Source organism: Spermophilus citellus (genome assembly GCF_964194105.1).
Source record: "Spermophilus citellus genome assembly, chromosome: 6".
Lineage (NCBI taxonomy): Eukaryota > Metazoa > Chordata > Mammalia > Rodentia > Sciuridae > Spermophilus > Spermophilus citellus.
The window spans coordinates 22,924,051-22,944,055 of NC_138187.1; the positions used below are offsets into that span (position 1 = coordinate 22,924,051).

At 51.4% G+C, this 20,005-nt stretch overlaps 2 protein-coding genes across 2 annotated transcripts; one reads left to right on the forward strand and one right to left on the reverse strand.

The window, feature by feature from the left end:
* Positions 1–59: 59 nt before the first annotated feature.
* Positions 60–10,519, forward strand: SUMF2 (sulfatase modifying factor 2). The gene is made up of 9 exons (XM_081299531.1): positions 60–207; positions 1,989–2,145; positions 4,746–4,860; positions 5,205–5,249; positions 5,591–5,741; positions 6,541–6,596; positions 8,411–8,495; positions 8,611–8,755; positions 9,902–10,519. The coding sequence occupies exons 1-9, from the start codon at positions 75–77 to the stop codon at positions 9,984–9,986; spliced, it is 972 nt and encodes a 323-aa protein (XP_081155657.1). The 5' UTR covers positions 60–74; the 3' UTR covers positions 9,987–10,519.
* Positions 10,520–11,193: 674 nt separating this feature from the next.
* Positions 11,194–19,949, reverse strand: PHKG1 (phosphorylase kinase catalytic subunit gamma 1). The gene is made up of 10 exons (XM_081299530.1): positions 19,793–19,949; positions 17,551–17,663; positions 16,855–17,033; positions 16,451–16,505; positions 13,991–14,056; positions 13,285–13,448; positions 12,801–12,891; positions 12,485–12,638; positions 12,253–12,378; positions 11,194–11,919 (listed from the first exon to the last, which is right to left on the reverse strand). The coding sequence occupies exons 2-10, from the start codon at positions 17,631–17,633 to the stop codon at positions 11,674–11,676; spliced, it is 1,164 nt and encodes a 387-aa protein (XP_081155656.1). The 5' UTR covers positions 17,634–17,663; positions 19,793–19,949; the 3' UTR covers positions 11,194–11,673.
* Positions 19,950–20,005: the final 56 nt, after the last annotated feature.

Sequence of the window (20,005 nt, forward strand, 5' to 3'; positions counted from 1 at the left end):
TTGCGCACAGCTCTACAATGTCCCGGCGAGTGCCTGGCAGTGGTTCTTGGTGCGAGGACACTCGAGTCGTACGCATGCGCGGGCGGCAGCCGGCGTGCGTGCGCGCGCGTGCGCAAAGGCCCCATGGAGTACGCGCCCCGCGCGTCCTCGGCATGGGGCTCTTGGTGCCGGCGCTGTGGCTCCTGTCGGTTCCTTGGCTCGGGCTAGGTGGGTGTTGCGGCGCCGGGACGGGGGGCGGGATTCGCTGCTTCACCTTCCTACGGGGCGCCTGCTGCGCACGAGGAGTCTCATCCCTCATGCCCGTGGCCCCGCTTAAGGGAGGGCGGGCGGTGCCGGTCCTGCCCCCGGTTCTCAAGCCTCCGCGATCCCAGCTCCCCCGCACTGCGCCGGCCTGCAGGCGAGACCGCCGCAACACGACCAGCTGGTGCTCTTCAGGGTCTCCATCTATCCAGAGGCACCTTTTAGCTCACAGATGCTTTCCCAGTTAGCTCGTTTGCGGAGTTACGGCAGAATCGTTTATGGGCGCTGCAATTTTATGTTCTTTAATACTTTTTAAATTTGAGATTCCACTCCCTTTCTTTTTTCCTTGAAAAATATTTCTTGAGGAAATAAAGTGAATGAAGTCAGTGTGTCAGATGAGACAGAAGTGCCAGAAACTGGACTCTAGGGAAATGCACAGTGCTTGGATATCCTCCGTGGAAATCATGAAGGATGTGTTCAGCCAGGCAGTGCCCCTCCTGGGAGCCACACTGTGGAAGTGGAGACTGGACCCTGGATATAGTCCTGTCTTTGCTGGCCAGCTACCCTCTCCCAGCCCCTGGCATGCTTACTCCGCTCACTCTTGACCACCGTCAATCGGCTCATCAAGTCACCTCTTGGGGGTCTTGGTTTCCTCCTGTGAAGTTTTTTAAAATTTTTTTTTACAATTCCTTTATTTTATTTATTTATTTTTTATATGGTGCTGATGATTGAACCCAGTGCCTCACACATGCTGGGTAAGCACTCTGCCACTGAGCCCCAGTTCCTGTGAAATAAGTTTAAGATCACTTTTATTATATGATTTTCTTCTGAGACAAACAGCACCTTTTTTTTAAAACTATTTTTTAGTTGTCAATGGAACTTTATTTATTTTTATGTCGTGCTGAGGATCAAACCCAGTGCCTCTCATCTACCACTGAGCCACAACCCCAGCCCCAAACAGCATGTTTTTAAAGGAGTTCATCCAATTTTTTTTATAATAATCATTTTACATTTGTGCTAACTGCTAGGGGTACACTAGCAAAATAGATGTCCTTTCCATTTCCTCCTGGAACAGATGATAACAGATGATGTGATAGTGAGGATACTGAGCATTCAAGCCTGTAGTCCAGCATTCAGGAGGTGGAGGTAGTGAGAGCACTAAAGCCCAAGAATTGGAGACCAGCGTGTGACATAATAACACTATCTCAAAAAAAAAAAAAAAAAAGGTTGGTGGTGTTAAGTGGAGAGGAAGAAACAGCATGATCAGAGTGGAAAGTGCTGTTATATTTGAGGGTATAATTCCTGGATTTGCCTAGCTGGCTGGGGCAAAGTGTTGTGTGTAGAAATGAAGAGGTGACTGAGGACCTACCATGTGCTCAACATTCCACACATTATTTTATCTTGGGTTCCCCTCCCCTAGGTTTTTCCAGAGCCTAGGACCCCAACTCAGGGCTTTGTGTGTGCTAGGTGAGCTCTGCCACTGAGCTTCATTCCCAACCCCAACATTTGACACACTATTGTAACCCATATCCCTATTTTATAGATTTGGGAATTGAATCTCAGATTGAGTCATTTGCTTGAATTCTCCCAGCAAATTAAGTAGCAGAACAAGAATTTAAAGCCACATTTTTAAAGTTCCTGGTTTACTTTTGCTGTGCCTAAGTATTGCATGTGATTGAGCCATTAGCACTTGGCTGGTGAACACATTTGCATAACACATTGCAGGTAACTCCCCTCCTTGTCCACAGGAAATGCACAGGCAACGAGCATGGTCCAGCTGCCTGGTGGGAAGTTCATGATGGGAACAGATGCTCCTGATGGCAGAGATGGAGAAGGGCCCATCCATGAGGTGACAGTAAAACCCTTTGCCATCGACATATTTCCTGTCACCAATCAAGATTTCAGGTATATCAGTGTTTTCCAGGGGAAGTAAAGGCTCTTTCTAATCATTTGTCACATCTGAAAGGAACTAGCTTGTTCAGTACTGGTACTGTGGGGCTTGCCATGCTTGTCTCACATGGAGAGCCTGAAGGACCAAGAGTCCTGACCCGCTCTCTGCAGGAAGAACCGAATTTGGCACTCACATCCAACTGACCCAAGCCAGTACATTTTCCTCTGACAGCATAACTGAGAAATGCCAGCAAAGTCAAACACTCCAAGAACCCTCCTGTAGAGGTGGAGATGAGGGGTGGGAAGATCTGGGAGAGGGGTCACACTAGCTAGAAGTCCCTTGAATTGCCTTTGTTTTTTGTTTTTTGAGACAGAGAGAGAATTTTTTTTTAATATTCAGTTTTTAATTGGTGGACACAACATCTTTGTTTGTATGTGGTGCTGAGGATCGAACTTGGGCCGCACGCATGCCAGGTGAGTGCGCTACCGATTGAGCCACATCCCCAGCCCTGCCTTTGTATTTGTTGAAGGAAGCAGCATTGTTTTAGGAGTCAAATATAATAGCTCCGGCCCAATCTAAGAAGCTATGATGAGTTGCCCTACTTTCCCCAAGGCCATGTTTTGAGTAAGGTAAAAGAAATGATCCAAAAGATACTTGTAGATGGTGCAGGGGAAGATATATATATATATATATATATATATATATATATATATATATATATATATATATATATGAAATATTCAAAAAATATTTATAGCCAGGTATAGTGGCACACACCTGTAATCTAAGTGACTTGGGAGGCTAAGGCAGGAGAATCACAAGTTCCAGGCTAGCCTCAACAACTTATCAAGACTCTGTCTCAGAATAAAATATGAAAAGGACTGGGGGTATTGCTCAGTGGTTAAGTTGGGTTCTATCCCCAATACTGAAAAAAGGAAAAGAAAAAATATATTCAAGAGAGAGGGAGCGGGGCTGGGGTTGTGGCTCAGCGGTTGAGTGCTCACCTCGCACATGCGAGACCCTGGGTTCGATCCTCAGCACCACATTAAAAAATAATAATAAGTGAAATAAAGGTGTTGTGTCCAACTACAACTAAAAATATTTTTTAAAAAAAGGGAGGGAGGGAAGACAATAAAGTAAATATGGGAAATTTCTGGAATGTTATAATTGGTGGCTAAGTCTTTTTTAATCCAGTTGTTACTTTAAATGGGTCAGAATGTTGTCCCCTGGAAAGCAGGGACCTTGCCTGTCCTGTTCCCCTATGGCTTGCCCCTGAGGTCCTGTAGCAGGCTCAGCACCTCCTTGTCTCTCAAGATGTGTTTGTTGAATGATCAGCAAATCAATACTGAAAGTTTCTGGAGGGAGTTCTAAGTCTGAATGTTAGTATTGTTAGCAGTTGTAGCTACAGGGACATGGTAATATGAATTAGGAAGAAATACTATTTGGTGACTTTCTAATCTGTATTTTCCAATTTTGTAATCCTGAGAAGTTTATCTCATATTTACAGGAACTGGGAAGTTTTCTTGGCAAACTGACTATAAAATGCTGTTTGTTGCTGGTCCTTGCCAAAAGACTGGGTATGATGATACATGAAAAATCACAGAAACATTCTGTAGCCTACTCCTTGCAATGCTATAAGGAATAACTCTGTACCAGCCCAAATCTCTGGAAATTTAACTACCAAACAGTGTCATTTCTCAAAGAATGTTTTCACAAGGAGATTCTCATACATCTTTCCTATATATGTTTGTTTGAAAGTTTGGAAAACAAAAACATATCATTAATATGTGCGTGACTTCAGAATTAAACATAGGAAATGAAATTTAACATTATGCTCTTGAAAAATATGTCGTATTTGTAGACTTAAAACATGTTCAAGATAAAAATAACTTGCAGGAAAGCCAGGTATAGTGTATGTCTGTAATCCCAGCTCCTTCAGAGGCTCAGGCAGTGGTTCAGAAGTTTGAGGCCAGCCTGAACAATTTAGTGAGACGCTGCCTGAGGGTAAAAAGGGCTGGGGAAGCAACTCAGAGGTAGACCTTGCCCAGCATGTTCAAGGCCCTGGGTTCACTTCCCAGGCCCAAGGAGGGGAAAAAACAAACCTTGCAGGGAAAAATTGATTCGGAAGCAAGAATTGGCATATTCCTCAGGCCCTTGGACTCAGTGATTCCACATCTAGAGGTTTGTCCTAAAGAAAGAGTTAAGATTGTCCAAAAACACAAAGGTGACATTGTAGACTAATATTTAATAATTAACAATCACTCAAAGATAATGTATCAATGTGAGACTGCTCACCAGCCATTAGGTCCTATGGAGTTGGCCCAGCGCTGTGCAGTCTTCCCTGCAGTCTGCCTGCTAGAGTCCACAGACCATACCCAGCCATGAGAAAGCCACTCTGGGGACTTGGTGGGCTTCCTTCAGCCCAGTATCTTTTATATGTGTTAAATGCAAATTATATCCTGACTTAAGAGTAACCCTGCTCGGGTGATAGGGTGAATCTTTTGGAGCTCTTGAGACCCATGGGGTGTGACTGAGGTCAAGGACACAGGAGGTTTCCCAGAGTGGGTAGGAATGGGGCTCGGAACCCTGTTGGCAAGCGAAACTCTCTCTTCAGGGAGTTTGTCAGGGAGAAGAAGTATCGGACAGAGGCCGAGATGTTCGGGTGGAGCTTTGTCTTTGAGGACTTTGTCTCCAGTGAGCTAAGAAACAAAGCGACCCAGCAAATGGAGGTGAGAGTACCTGGCACGCAGCCAAGGGATGGAGTGGGGCCTGGTCAGCATGGCCTAGGCCATGGTGGGGGAGAAAGAGTCAGATGAGCAGTGCTCCTGAAGTTCACCCTGAGCTGGTTCTGGTGTAGTGAAGCTGAGAGAATCCAGGTAAAGACCGGGTGTTGGTGCTTCCTGAAGCTTCAGGAGAGCACCTTGAGGAACCTGCCTGCAGTGAGGCTGATCAAAGTCCAGCCACAACTCACCGGGACCCCATCTCAGTCGAGGCCTCTGCTCTGCTCCCGTGGCTGTTGGAAGGTGCCTTTCCTGGGCAGAGCGTCTTCCACTGTGTGTCTTCTGTTTTGCAGCCTGTTCTCTGGTGGTTTCCAGTGGAAAAGGCATTTTGGAGGCAGGTAAGTGTTGATTCCTCATTTTCTACCCCTTCCCTTATTCTCGAAGCTGTCTTCCCTAGATCCCTCAGCCACCAGGACAGGCACATCAAGTCCTAAAGGATGACAGGGAGTTCAGGGAAATAGCCAAGCAATCCCATTTCCTCTGCTCCACTCTTTTCCTGTTGCCCTCCTGTTTCTCCTTTAGTCTGCCTTCTAACTGGAAGTCCCTCACTCACCAAGCTGTTTCTCCCAACTTCCTTTCTCCATCTAGTGGTAAACACTTAACTCAGGCCCCCTAAGCCTAGCCTTCCTCAGACTTTCATGAGCTCCCAGAGCCTGTCTCACCTAATCCTGGCTGTCAGCCTGCAGGTCCTGGCTCTGGCATCAGAGAGAGACTGGAGCTCCCCGTGGTACACGTGAGCTGGAACGACGCCCGGGCCTACTGTGCCTGGCGGGGGAAGCGGCTGCCCACCGAGGAAGAGTGGGAGTTTGCTGCCCGAGGGGGCTTGAAGGGTACAGATGTCAAGACAACTTCTCTATTCTCCTCCACATTCCACCCTGCCTGGGGGACTTCTGAGGGTGGGAAGAGCTTGTGCTCCCTAGAGCAGTGCTTCTTAAACTCCCTGTGGGGAAGGGCCAGGGTTCCCTGTGTTGTTTCATTGCTAACCCACCTCAGACCAACACGCATGCGCAATGCCACAAAAAAAATTAATGGTTGAAAACACGGAGTGAAAAGGAGACCTAACGTTTTTGTTGGAGATTCCACAGGTACAGGTTAGATTTCCATAGATCTAGTTAGAGCAGCACAGCTTAGGGAAAGCACAGTTTCCAAAGTAGCAGGGGTTGATATCAAAAAGCACCACTTGCTTATAGCTTTGTCTTGGTCAGTCTTGGCTGTGCAAAAGGTCACAATAATACAGAACAGTTTCCCACGTTGAACACCTCCACACCTCTTCAGACGAATACCTGGGATATCAGTAGTTGAGGTGCTTAGTGTGGCGGACCAGGTTGCTTCTTGCTTGAAATCCAATGAACTAACCTCTCAATGTGCACTCTCTATTTCTATACTCATCTCCACGTGAATTGGTAACAAGGCTTCTAGGTTGACCTGATCACAGCACCTCAAGGGGTACTGCAGAGCCCTGGGGGTGGGGGGTCAGGCCAGTGCCCCAGGCAGGGCTGGGTGGGACAGAAGTAAGCCACCTCCTCTTCCTCACCTCCCAGCTCCCTCAGGTGCCCTCACTGTTTGATTTTGTTTTTCTTCCCCAATTCCTCCTCTCCTTTCCGGCCTGTGTCCTGGCCCTCCTGACAGGTCAGGTCTACCCATGGGGGAACCGGTTCCAGCCAAACCGTACCAACCTGTGGCAGGTAAGACCCACTTCCTCCTCAGCAGCACCAGTCTCCTCCTGCAGGAGGTGGGCATCATGGGAGGGGATGTGGGGCTCAGAGGGCTTGTGTCCTGATGGAACTGAAAACTCTGCACTGGTAAGACAAAGACAAGAGGGTGTGGGGGAGACTTCACCACAAAGGGCGATGCTGGAGCTGGTCAGGTAGGAGGTTGCCGAGTGAAAAGTCCAGGCATTCCCAGCCAAGGGAGCACCAGGGCATGTTCAGAGGTGTGGCCGTTTCAGGAAGTAAGGGGCTACAGGAGATAGGAAAAGAGCAGGTTGGGGAGCCAGCAGGGGTTTACTTGTTTGTTTCTGGGAATGGAACCCAGGAATCCAAGGCCTGGGCTTGCTGGGCACGCAGTGTATGGCTGCAGGTGTGCGCTGGAGCATCATCATTCTGAGTTAGGAAGAAATGCACTGAGGCTGACTTGTGCAGGAGCAGGTGAGGTAGAACTGCAGATGTGACAGGATGTGTTGAGTCCCAGGCTATGGAAGTGGCCCAGGGGTCATCAGTTCTCAAATTAAGTGGAAACAGGATCAAGAGAGGAAGCCAAATGGGAGAAGCATGTGTGAGAAGGTGGATAGGGTTTGATAATTCATCAAACGTGGAAGGGTGGAGGAGGGTGGACTCCAGCCTGAGCCCAGGCTTAGGCCATATGGCTAAGGTGCTGCCTCATCTACACAGATAACCTGCACATCAGCAGTCAGGGGGGAGTCTATGGGCTCAGGGTCAGCCCAGATCAGGTGCTCTTGTCAGTAAAGATTGAAAACAGGAGGGGAGCCCCTGTCTGGCTCCCAAGGCCCAGGTTTGTTCCCAGCAGGGAGTCATCAGGCATCTACCTTTTAGAGGATGGCTGGAGGCTCTAGAGTTGGGGGATTCCTCACCAGCCTGTTAGGGAAAGCATCAAAGAGGGCCTGCAGTTATAATGACCTATTTATGTTTTTGTTGGTGTGTCTGTGTGGTGCTGGGGATGGATCCTAGAAACTTGCACATGCTAGGCAGGTGCTCTACCACTGAGCCACACCCCAGCCCTTTCTATTGTTTGAGATAGGGTCTCACTAAGTTGCCCCAGCTGGCCTCCAACTTGTGATCCTCCTCCCCCAGCCTCCTGAGCTGGGGTTACAGATGTGTGCCACTGCACCTGGCCACTTTGCTGAGTTTTTAAGGGAGGCAACACGTGGCACTGAGGATAGTCACATTAAGGGAGAGAAGTGTAAGTGATGTAGTGCATGGTGGCGCTGAACAAATCACCAACCATCACCCTCCTGGTGTGAGAGCTGCTTACAGGCAGTGGTGCCAACCACGCCCCAGGTTAAGGAAAGGTGACAGAGCTCAACAAGTTATGACAGCAAGCATCAGTCACGTTTTTAAGAATTTTTCTTGTAAAGAGTAGGAGAGAGGAACAGTAGCGTGGGGTGGATGAGAGGGCATTAAGGTTGTTGTGGTGGAAGGGAGAAGGCTCAGGGGGGTACCCATAGTCCTGCGAAGGCAGCAGGTGCAGGACCTGGAGGAGAGTGGGAAATGCCGCTCCCAGTAGCTCCACAGCGTGAGGGTATCAAGGCAGAGGGCAGGAGGTCTCTGAAAGCCAACAGTAGGAGGACAGGCTAGACGTGGACCACTGTGGGCACAGAAACGCACTCTTCCCGACCCAGCCTGAGGGGAGCCTTAGGTTATGGCCCCAGCCCCTTTCTGGGCCAGCTCTGCAGCAAGGGGACTGTGGATTTTTCCTCCAGGCAGGGTTTCCTTTCTTGGAATAGGCTGATAGACCCTTCAGGGTTAATTTCTTCCACCAGGGAACATTCCCCAAGGGTGACAGAGCTGAGGATGGCTTCCACGGAGTCTCGCCGGTGAATGCCTTTCCCCCACAGAATAGCTACGGTAGGCTCTCTCCCGAGTTGCTGATGGTCCTAATGCTGCCCATTCTCCCCAGGCCGCAGACGGGTTGGGGGATCTCGTGCTTCCCAGCCTGGCTGATGCTCCTCCTATGTTGCAGGGATCTATGACCTCATGGGCAATGTGTGGGAGTGGACTGCATCACCCTACCGGGCCGCTGGCCAGGACATGCGTGTTCTCCGGGGTGCATCCTGGATCGACACCATTGATGGTTCTGCCAACCACCGGGCCCGGGTCACCACTAGGTGAGAGCTTGGTCCTGTGGAACACGGCTCAGCAGCCAGGGCCCGGGGGTCTGTCCTGGCTGCAGGAGCCCAGGCGGCTGATGCGGGTGCTGCTTCTGGGCACCAGCCTCTGCTGGGGTTGTGGGCACAGAACAGGAACAGGCAAGAAGAGTTAGGGGCCTGGGGCAACTTGCAGCATTTCCTGCCAGCTTGCCACTCCAGGGGGGACTGTGTGGCCCACTAACTGTATGGGCATCCCTCTCGTCCTCCCTAAGCAGGTGGGAGCAGGGGGATGGGGGTAGAGTGGCCACATCAGGTCATTGCCGGTAGACATGGAATTACTGACTCTCCAAGTAGATGGGCACATGAAAAATCATTTTTTATAATCCTTTGCTTTACAATCAAGAAAAAAAAGGCTCAGGAGGTCCTGGGGCCTCCTTATTTCACACAGATGTTTAGTGGTGGCATCTGGCTGGCAGAGTTCCTGAACCCCCTTCCAGGACCCTCTTTCAGCATCTGCAGGTTTAATTTAGCTGATAACCTCTGCAGCTCCTTCCACTGGATTCCTTAAGGTCTTAGAGTCTGCTGTCTGTGGCCTCACGACATCAAGGCTACAGAGGTTTATTTGATGCTTTGAAATTTCTGGGTTTTCTTCGCCTTTCTCTTTTGAACAAAGTAGTGGAGAACCAGGAAGGCCTGGAGCAGGAATCTGGGTTTTCTGCTGACTGCCCCACCCGCCTCCTACCATACACATGGCCTTCCTGGCCTCTGATTCTGGATCTAGGAAATGCTGACATCCTGCCTTGTAGAGCAGGGGAAGTAGCATGTGAAGGAAAGCTGGGGAGGGTAACCTCCCCAATGCCATTTCACTCCGTGCCTACAGGGTTTGAGGCTATGCTGTTCTAACCCCCCACAGTGGAGGTTGTTATAGTGATAGCCAAGCCCTGTCCTCCAGTGCCATCCCTCAGGGCCACTCCGCGTACCCTACTCTGTTCCACACCCCGGGAGTGGTTCTCACCCAGGACTTGCCCTTATACCAGGTATTTCCTGGCCACGCTGCTGCAGGCCTCAGATACACCAGCCTCAGCAAGCCTGGGGTGGGCAGGAAGGGTGGGATGGCCACCAGCCCCTCTCAACACAGGCTTCTCTCCCCTTCTCTGATGGCAGGATGGGCAACACTCCGGACTCTGCCTCAGACAACCTGGGCTTCCGCTGTGCTTCAGGAGCAGGCCGCCTGCCCGGGGAGCTGTGAGTTGCTGGCAGCATGGACAGGAGAAAAGTTCCCCTGAGACCCAGGTCATTCCCTGGCCATATTCCAAACGCAGCTGACCCTAAGCTCTTAAACTGCAGCTTCGGGGACACCCTCCCCTCCCTTCCCATCTTCCACAGCAGGCATTTCCCAAGGCAGGGTGGGCTCTCCCTCTGAGAACTGCCCCTGTCTCAGGGAAGGAGCCTGACTGCAGTGACTGGGAGCTGGGTGTCCCCTGGAGGCCAAGCATTGACCATACAGGGCCAGATAGAAAAACTGTTGGAACAGAGGGCTCCAAAGTGCAGTTCCCAAAACATTTGTAAATCTGTTACCTTCCCTTTCTCCCTGATTGAGAGATCTGACATTTCCTCAACACAAAATTTTCTAAGGCAGCTGTTTTCCCAGCAGATTTTTGTAGAAGGAAAATGCTTCCTTTATCTGCCTATAGTGTTTCTTGCTCCTTTCAAGGAATTATCTGTAAAAATGCAATGGGTTAGGCTGGGGATGTGACTCAGTGGTAGAGCACTTGCCTACCATGTGGGTTTGATTCTCAGCACCACATGTAAATAAATGAATAAAATAAAGGTCCATCAACATCTAAAAAAAATTTCTTTTTAATGCAGTGGGCTTCACACACACACACACACACACACACACACACTCACACTCAGAACCTACAGGTGCTCTACCACCGAGATACACCAGCCCTTTTTATTTTTTATTTTGAGACAGGATTTTGGTAAGTTACCCAGACTGGCCTTGAACTTTACAAGTGTGCTGCCATGCTGGGCCAGTGTCAATCTTAAATAATTTACCAGGAAGCTGTGCATTGTGGCAGTCACAAAGCAAATAATCCAGAAGCTTTCCCTTCTGATGTTTTTTGTTGTTGTTTTGTTTTTTGGTACCAGGGATTGTACTCAGAGGCCCTTGACCACTGAGCCATATCCCCTTTTTTGTATTTTATTTAGAGACAGGGTTTCATTGAGTTGCGTGAAGCCTTGCTTCTTGTTGAAGCTGGCTTTGAACTCATGATTCTCCTGCCTCAGCTTCCTGAGCTGCCTGCCACTGTGCTGGCTCCCTTCTGATGTTAATTATATGTCTTACTTGTATAGGAGCTTCTGATGCCTCTAAAAACATCCCTAGCAAAAAACCTGCTCCATGTCATCAGATGTCACCACATCAATAAATTTGCAATTGTGTATCTCAGATATTTCTCTTTTTTGGTACTGGGGATTGAACCCAGGGTTGCTTTATGCCTGCCTGAGCCCCATCCCCAGCTCTCTTTATTTATTTTGAGACAGGGGTCTTTCTATGTTTCCCAGGCTGGTCTTGACCTTGTCATCCTCCTGCCTCAACCTTCAGAGTCGCAGGCATCATGGTGTGCGCCACCACACCTGGCTGATCCTCACCCTGGCACCCTTAGGAAGGGTTCCAACTGTCAATAACCCTGGCTCCCCATGGAAGGAAACTGGGATGGTGCAGTCTGGGCCGTGGAGAAGCAGGAGGACTCGTGGTTGTTTCAGACCACACCTGTTCTACATTTATCGCTATGCGGTGCACATGCACACGCTGCTCGTCTTGCGGAGGCCTTGCAGCGACAGCCGCCTGCATCCGAGGATTCAAGCCGGGCCCTGGTGCTCCTCGCACACAGGCCAATGCGGGGTCTCATGGCTGCCTGCCCCACCGTCCCTCAGTAGTCTTCCTCGGCCAGCGAGAGGAGCACGGCCTTGGGTGTGTTCTCGAAGAGCGCGGCCCTGTTCTGCTGCTGACCCTTCTTCACCCAGTGGCCATAGATGCGGAAAGCGTAGGCATCGATGAGGCGGCGCAGCGGCCGCAGCGCATACGGGTCGCGGATGACAATCTCCCGGGTTACCGGTTTCACGCGACGGTACTGGTAGTAGATCCTCACTGCAGCCAGCACGGTTAGCGCAATGGCCTGCGAAGTACCTGCTCTAAGAGCTCCCCTAGGGTAACCCCAGCCCTGCGCGGCCCCCCACATCCCCAGCCTGCCAGCATTATCAGAGCGATCCTGCCTAGGGGCCACGCTGAGAGTGTCCCCCAAGCGGCCCACTGGGCCCTGCACAGTCCCGGCCCACAGAACCAGCCAGGTGCCATGCTCTTCTGCAGCTAGGAGTTGAGCTGGAACCCTCCCAGGTGAGGAGCAAAGCACTGGACAGCGTGGATGTGAGAGCCCCTGGGTGTCTTAGGGCTAAGACCTCAGGAGCAGCAGCACCTGCCCTAGGGCCACAAGTCAAGGGAAGGACAATACCTTGAACTTGCCACGAGGGCTGAAGTGCCGCACCTCTTCCACCACATACTGCTGGAAGAAGGGGTGTGCCAAGGCCTCCTCCGCAGTGCAGCGGTTCTGGGGCTGCACTACCAAGAAGCGGGATACCTGAGCGAACAGAAGAGAGGAGCTGAGCACCAAGGCGGCCCTCCCAGCACATCAGAAGACCCCTCCCCAGGCCATGCTGGACGAGACTGGAGTCCTGGCCTCTCACCAGGTCCTTCACGGTGTCTGAGTAATCATCCCATTCCGGGGAGCCAAACTGGTAGTTGCCACTCATGATCATCCTCAGCATCAGCATCTGCTTCCGGTGCCAGAAGGGTGGGGAGCCAGCCAGCAGGGTGTACATGATGACCCCTGTGCTCCACCTGGGTTGTGCAAGGGCAGCTTGTTATCCCTAGCAGATAGGCAGGTGAGTGCAGGAGGGCTGGCTGCCCCTCCTAGCAGCATCAGGGAAGGAGAGGGAGCATCTCTGTTCCAACCTAGTCCTGCCCATGGGTCCCTCCTCCCTCCCCACCTCCTGCACTCACATGTCCACCTCCTTCCCATAGCCTGGATGGTCATCGTTCATGGAGCACTCAATGATTTCGGGGGCCAGGTAACTGGGGGTCCCACAGACCTCTGCAGAAGAGTTACTGTCAGAACCAGTCGGCAGAGGGCACTTAGAAGAGGAAGGCCAAAGATATAGTGGAGATGTAAAGGAAGTGGGGCTGGGACTGGGGTTGGCCTAACACTGGCCAACTTCAGGGCTGAGGGCAGGGGCAGGGTTCACACAGGCCCAAGGGCTGCCTTTTGGTTCCCTTTTACCCATCCCAGCCTGGAGCTTAGGCAGTGGCAACCTGGCTCAGCGCAGTCCCGGAAAGAGGACTCAACCTGAAGAGGCACCTAGCCCTCCACTGGCAGGACTTTATTCTAGTGGAAAATGGCAGGGAGAAACCCAGGCTCTCTGGTCCTGGAGAACTGACCAGGACCAGAGAGCTTCAGAGAGCCTGAGCCCCTGGCATGTCACCAGACCTCTCAGCTTCTCTCCCGGCTGCAGCTGACAGGAAAAGCCAAAGTCCGTGAGCTTGATATTCATGTTGTCATCCAAGAGGATGTTCTCGGGCTTCAGGTCCCGGTGTACGATGTTGAGCTTGTGCAAGGCACTGATCACTTCCAGCAGGGCTCTCATGATCTTTCTAGGGTGGGCACATATGTTGCTCCTTTCTTTTTCCTTTTTAAAGTTTTTAATTGGCTGTGTTTTTTCTTTTACTAGAGCATTATAGTTATACATAATAGTTGGGCTCATTTTGACAAAATGATACATGCATGGAATTTGACTCCATTTCAGTCCCCATTACCCACCCTTCCCCCACCCTAGTCTCCGTCCTCTGTCCTCTGTTCTACATGTCTTCCTTTCACTCATGTATTTGTTTGATTGGTGCTTTGTAGACACATAAATCAAACACTCCATAAGACAGACCGCGTTCCACCCCATGTTATTCTAGTCTGCAGGGTCAGGTAGTAGCAGGGAGAGCAAAGCTCACATACCAGCCACACTGCCAGCACAGGGAGGAGGGCTTGGGATAGGCTGGGAGAGTCCAGACCCAGCCAGGGAGTCAGGGCACCAAGACAGCAGTGCACACTCCCAGCTGAGACAGGGCACCATGCCTCCTAGACTTCACACCTGTGCTGCTAGGACACTGGAAGGGCCTGGAAAGAGGGGCAGACAGACCCTCACCTGGTTTCTTTCTCACTCAAGGTGACCTTCTCAGTGAGGTAGTCAAAGAGCTCCCCTCTCTTCATCCTGTGGGAACAGGTTCTAGTCATGCTTGTCCCAAGATCACCCCTCACCCTGCTCCCAGAGGGACAAGGTGGGCTGCCACTCCTCCTGAAGGACCCAAGTCTGGGGAGAGGAACTGGGGGAGTGAGTACAGAATTTGGCAAGAATTGGAAGAAAAGAGGAGGCTGGAAAGGTGGGATGCACACCAGTGCCGGGGTCCCTGTCTGTGGAAGTGCCATCATAGGCTGGGACCTGTCAGAACCCAGATCAAAGCTGGAGGTCGAAAGGCCCCCTGAGCCCAGGGTTCCAGGTGCAGATCAGAAGGACTCAAGTATCCGGAATTTTCCCAGGAGACAAATGGGAGGAATCAACACTGAATGTTGGGAAGGTTTGCCTGTTACAGGGTCAAGAACTGCCACTCAATCTCCTTACCTCTTGGGAGGATCTTGAAAGGGTCTCTGCTAGAATGATCTAGTTATGCCCTGAGGGCTCCTGAGGGCAACAGCAAAAATAGATTCCCCAAGCAGCCTCTTCAAAGGTTAAAGACATTTGAGCTACCCCCAAAGGTGGGACAGGATGGTGCAGGTGCTGCAGACTGGGGAGAGCAGCAGCTGGTCAAGTCTGGAGGGGTCTTCGGAGAGTCTGCTGAGACTAAGTAGGAAAAGGCACATCCTGTCCCTCCTTCCCACCCCTCCAAGGGTCAAGGGATCCCCATGGGGAGGAGAGTGAATGGAGGAACAGATTTGTGGCCAGCATCACAGAGAGGAAGAAAACCTTCAGCTTGGTTGGCAGCTTGAGAAGGGAAAGGGTGTCTTTTTGAGATGACCTAGAATTTACAGAGGTGAGCCTCGTTTTACACAGTACCTGTAATGTGTTCCTAAAAGGTAATGTGTGAATCCAGTCTTTATCCAGTGCTGGAGATTGAACCCAAGGCCTCCCACATGTTAGGCAGGCACTCTAATCACTGAGATACACCTCCAGCCCCAGTCTCTATCATTTTAGTTCATTTGAAAGATACTAGGAGAACTCATTATCAGCAGCAGCAGCAATGATTGGCCAGTGAATACTGGGGGCCATGCACGGCACCTCAGTAGGCTCTACCTTCCCGGAGCTAACCATGTATTTATGCTTACATGTGAGGCTAAATTGTTACTCTAAGTCAGTAAGCCTGGTGTGGTGACACACACCTGTAATCCCAGAGACTCAGGAGGCTGAGGCAAGAAGACTGAAAGTTTGAGGCCAGCCTAGGCAACTTAGTGAGGCCCAGCCTCAAAATACAAAATGAAAAGGGCTGGGAATGTAGCTCAGTGGTAAAGTGCCCCTGGTCCATTCCCAGCACCACAAATTTAATTAATTAATTAAAAATTTAAAAAAATAATACTGAACATAATATAGCTACAATGCGAAATATTTCAGCAATACATAACTTACTTGAATAATTTCTCAAGTAACCCCTGTCCCTAAAACTATTGCATATGGAGAAATCATACTTGTTTTTGCAGAGGTTGACATTCTCAGTGAAAAGGCAGTGGAGGGGAACAAGGAGCAGCGCATTCCCTTCCCTGGGAAGCTTTAATAACAAAAACGATGACAAGTTTGAACACAGTTCATAGAGTACTTTGTGTTGCTCACACTTGACACTCAGTGACAAGGAGCTCAAGCAAAGGGGTGATCTTGATACTAATGGTATTGAGCTTTGAACCACATCTTGGATGCAGCCTCTGCCCGCCACACTGCTGACCCACATCCTGCCACTGGGATCCTCATCAGAAACCAACAGTTCCATGGTGGAGCACCTGCCCAGGTGCACCAGGCCCTCCGGGGAGAGTCAGGGTTAGGGTTATCATGGCTATAGTGCCTGCAGCACCTGCTCCTTGGTTCCAGCCTCACATCCTGCTGCTCTGCACAAGCTCACTCCCCCTACTCGGGGGCCTTGCAGATCCCGGCCACGGGGCCCACGAGCCAGCTCTTCCCTTGGCTGGAGACCTGCTCGGGGCCTTTGCTCTGGTCCTTCCATGCCTTCCCCCTACACCTCTACTCAAGTCACCTCCTGGAGACTCTGCCTGAAGTCCTGGTCCCCCTAACCCTTTGCTGTGCCTTATGTGCATGTACATGTACTCGACTACAAGTCAGAACCTGGTCTGGCCCTTCCATTGCCATGTCCTCCACGTCTAGAATAAATATGGAGTGTCCCCCAGAACAACTGTCACTGCAGTTAATAATCAGTATCACTTACGTTGTGCCAAGCACGGTGCCAATATTGCTCCCATAAGACAGATAAGAAGACCAATACTGAGAGAAACCACCTGGCCCATATGTGGTGGACCCAGGTTTCAAAGCCTGGCAGCCTGGGCAGGAGCCAGAGTGGAGGTTCTCCAGCAGGCCCCGGTGTGGCTGGCTGCAGGATTGGGTACTTACAGGTCAAACACCAGGAAGAAGAAGGTATTGGTCTCATAAGTGTCCTTCAGTTGTACTGAAATGGAAACATCTAGCTGGTTTCAAGTAGCAGGGGGCAGGGTACAGGGGCACGGGGGATGAAAGCTGGGGGAACGTGGAAGGAGCAGGCTGGTGGTCAGAGGAAGTCAACCTGGATGTGGGCAGGCCCGGGACTTGACACTCCACCTTCCCACCCCTACCCACTCCAGCCCTGCCTGTGACCCTGGTGTCGGCAGCGAAGGGCTGGTTGGTGACTCCAAGCCATGGGGCCCTGAGGCTGCAGACCCTCAGTCTGGGCAGCCACTCAGTGGGTCACATGGCCCTTCCTGGGATCTCAGAGCAGGATCCTGGCAGAGTATCTGCTGTGGCCTGGGGCCATCACTCACTGATGTTCGGGTGTCCAGAGACTTTGTGCAGGATGTCCACCTCCTTCAGTGTGGCCTCTCGCAGCTCCTGCACTTCCTGGGGGCTGAAGCTGCCTCCACCGGTGATATCGATGATCTTCACAGCATACTCCTGACATGTGGGCTTGTGGATGCAGCGCCTGACCACACTGCTGACTCCCCTAGCGTGCAGAGCACAGGTGACAAAAGGGACCCTACTCCAGGGGAGTCCCAGGTCCAGGCCGGGGCCAGGATGTTCTGCCCTTGTAATTCACACTTTTCCCAAATCCCTGTGAGTTTTGGGGGGAGATGGGGTGAAGAAATAAAGGCACAGGGGTGATTTTCCTAGAGCTGGGCATAGCAAGGCAGGCTCAGTGCTCCTCCTCAGCAGGTAGAGAGAAGGGGTACCCTCCCCGGGCTACAGCCTTCCCTAGGATCCCTGACCCTAACCCCCAGCCCAAGGCCAGGTTTGGATGTGCTGAACAACAGCACCTGGGAATCTTTTGCGGGAAACATCTCTGATCTCATTCCTCTTTCCTGTCCTGGATTCAGGAGGGCAGGCCCCTAAGCTGAAGGATTCTCCAAGGGTTCAGTGCTTAGGGGATGGACACAGGTCAGTGTTCAGGGTTAGCAGAGATGGCACAGCCCACAGGGCCTGCTGGAGCCCAGATGCACTCCTCAGGACAGTGTGGCTCCTACCTGCCCAGAATCTCCTTGGGCTCATAGTTCTCATAGAAGCCCTGTGTGGAATGAGAGTCTGGCAGCCCCTCATCCCGCGTCATAGTAGCTCCTCAGGGTGAGTCCCAGGGTCCCTAAAGGAGAACAGAAAGAAGCCATCAGCCTCCTGACACTGGTGGTGTGCTCCTGAGGGCTGGAACTGTTTCTCATTCACCTTTTTTTTTTTTTTGGTACTGGGGATTGAACCCAGGCTTGCTTCACCACTGATCCATGTCCCCAGCCCTTTTTCAAGGATTTTTAAATTTTGAGATAGGATCTCACTAAGGCCCTAGGGCCTTGCTAAGTTGCTGAGTCTCGCCTTCAACTTGCAATCCTCCTGCCTCAACCTTCTGAGTCTCTGGGATTACAGGTGTTGATCACCGTGCCCAGCTCTCATTCATCGTTATACCTTCTGGCACAGGACAGGCCTATAGTGAATGTTCAAAATAAATATTAGTGAAAAAATCCAGCTGCCTCTGACTGCCCAGCCCCTTCTGGTCCCCCAGTGATGACCACCTTTCCTCCCTGTGACTTCTCTTCCTCTCTGCTGGGAGCTTTGGAAAGAGCCCAGCTTGCTTCTTCCCACTAGCTAATGCTCCTGTGATCCTCAGGACACTTGAGGCTCCTTATGGTCACAGATGGGGTTAGCAAATTGTTGGCCAAGCCCAGGCTTAGCCCTGGGGCAAGAGATCAGGTTAGCTCTAGTGAGGCCAGCACATCCTTGTTTTTAGAAAGAGCCAAGCTAAACCACAGAGGGCAAATTAATGTGCAATTTACTTTGCCTTTGAAGGAGACTAGACCAGTCCTGTTTTTCTTCTGCAACTGTGGAAGAGGCAAGAACCCTGACTTGGTGCTTGCATCTGATCCTTGTTCATCATGCCTCCTTTCCTTTCAGGAAGCCCTTCTCGTTGCTCCTCTCTTGCTTTGCCCACAGCCAGGGCTTCTGCAATCCCTCCCTCATCCACTCATCCCATCTTTCATTTTGTAGAACATAATGCCTATGCTTGGCCAAGCAGAGAGCCAGGTGCTCTAAGGGATGCAGAGCTGGGTGGCGAGTCCCGGCCCAGCCTCTGGAACAATCTGCCAGTGTGTGCTGTCATCTCCGTTGGACTGTGACCTCCCCTAGGATGCGTCCATCACCTCTGCCCTCTGTGCTCGGGTGTGGGAGATACTGCTCCTAAAATGAGAGTCCATGGCTGGGTAGGGAAGCCTGTGGTCCAGGGTCCTACCTAACAATGGGGAGGACTGTTGAGCCGGTGTGGCTCTTCTGCAGTGTGGGGCAGCATAGTCAGGAAAGTCGAGCCTGTACCTAGGGAGCCGAGAAGGCCCACTTGACCAGGGAACTGGGCTCCTATCTCAGGTGCAGGCTTTGACAAGTGCAGACAACAGGAAGAGGGGAAGATAGAGAATGGGCACAAGCTGCCTCTGACCCCACATCTACCACACCCTGGTCTCTCAGGGAGGCTGATTTGCTGACCAGCCAACCAGCAGCCCTGGCTGCCTTAGGACCCAGGCTGACCATTCCAGAAGGCCTGGTGTCCCTGCTACTGGGTGCCTGGTTACCAGAGGAAGGCTTAGAATAACAACAGTCTCCTTGCCAGGAGCAAGGGCTGGACTGCACAAAGGTCTCCTCTGCCCCGTCAGCAACCAACAGAGCCCGGGAGAGTATGTTCCCCCAAACAAGCCCCTTTTCTGGCAAGTCCTTCCAAGTTCCCAAGATGGGCATTCGTGCATCTCGAAACTGAGCAACACCAGGCTCCTCCCTTCCCCAGGCCTCCATGGGCAGAGGGTATATCTGGACCCATGCCAGGAGGCCATTCCCTGACAGCCAAGTGGGCCAGGTCCTGCTGCGCTCACCTTTTCTGGTGTGTGTGTTGTGTGTGTCCCTCTGCTCGGAGGCCTGAGCAGAGCCAACTTTGTGTTCCTATCCACTGCCCATCAGCCTTTCACATCTTTCCCAAGCCCCTTTGGAGAAGATTCCCAAATAGGAGTGGGTGGTCGGGTCTTTTAGGAACATAACAGCCCTCCGCCAGAGCTAGAGTTGGAAAGCAGTCACCAGGGCCACTGTGTACAGAGACTCCCCGGCAGTGTTTCAGGAATCGGTGTGGCCACACTCCCAGGCCTATCTGCATTTGGAAGGGAAGAAAAATGGGCCTAATGGGCCCAGGAGCTCTGATTTCTCTACCTGCAGCCTCCCTCTCCCACCTGTTGCTTGGCCACTCACCTGTTAGTCTTGGCAGGCCCTTGAGTGAATGTGAGAAGAATCGCAAAGGTCCCAGAGCCCCTGGAGGAGAAGGGACAACAGAAGGCTGAAGCTGTGTCCTGAGCAGACACTTGTGGCCGGAGTAAGATATCCTGTGCTTTTCTTTGGGGTTTTGCTAACTGATGACGGAAAGCTGAAGTGCCAAAAATAAATCACAACTGCAAGCCTGGGATG

What these genes read in the sequence shown, in the direction of transcription:
- SUMF2 (XM_081299531.1), top strand. Translation starts at nt 75, where the DNA reads ATGCGCGGGCGGCAGCCGGCGTGCGTGCGCGCGCGTGCGCAAAGGCCC. An exon ending in GGTTCCTTGGCTCGGGCTAG is followed by an intron (nt 208 to 1,988) that starts GTGGGTGTTGCG and finishes CCTTGTCCACAG; the next exon opens with GAAATGCACAGGCAACGAGC. An exon ending in TGCCCGAGGGGGCTTGAAGG is followed by an intron (nt 5,742 to 6,540) that starts GTACAGATGTCA and finishes CCCTCCTGACAG; the next exon opens with GTCAGGTCTACCCATGGGGG.
- PHKG1 (XM_081299530.1), bottom strand. Translation starts at nt 17,633, where the DNA reads ATGACGCGGGATGAGGGGCTGCCAGACTCTCATTCCACACAGGGCTTC. An exon ending in CTCTGGACACCCGAACATCA is followed by an intron (nt 16,506 to 16,854) that starts GTGAGTGATGGC and finishes TTTCCATTTCAG; the next exon opens with TACAACTGAAGGACACTTAT. An exon ending in TTCTTCCTGGTGTTTGACCT is followed by an intron (nt 14,057 to 16,450) that starts GTAAGTACCCAA and finishes CTGTTCCCACAG; the next exon opens with GATGAAGAGAGGGGAGCTCT.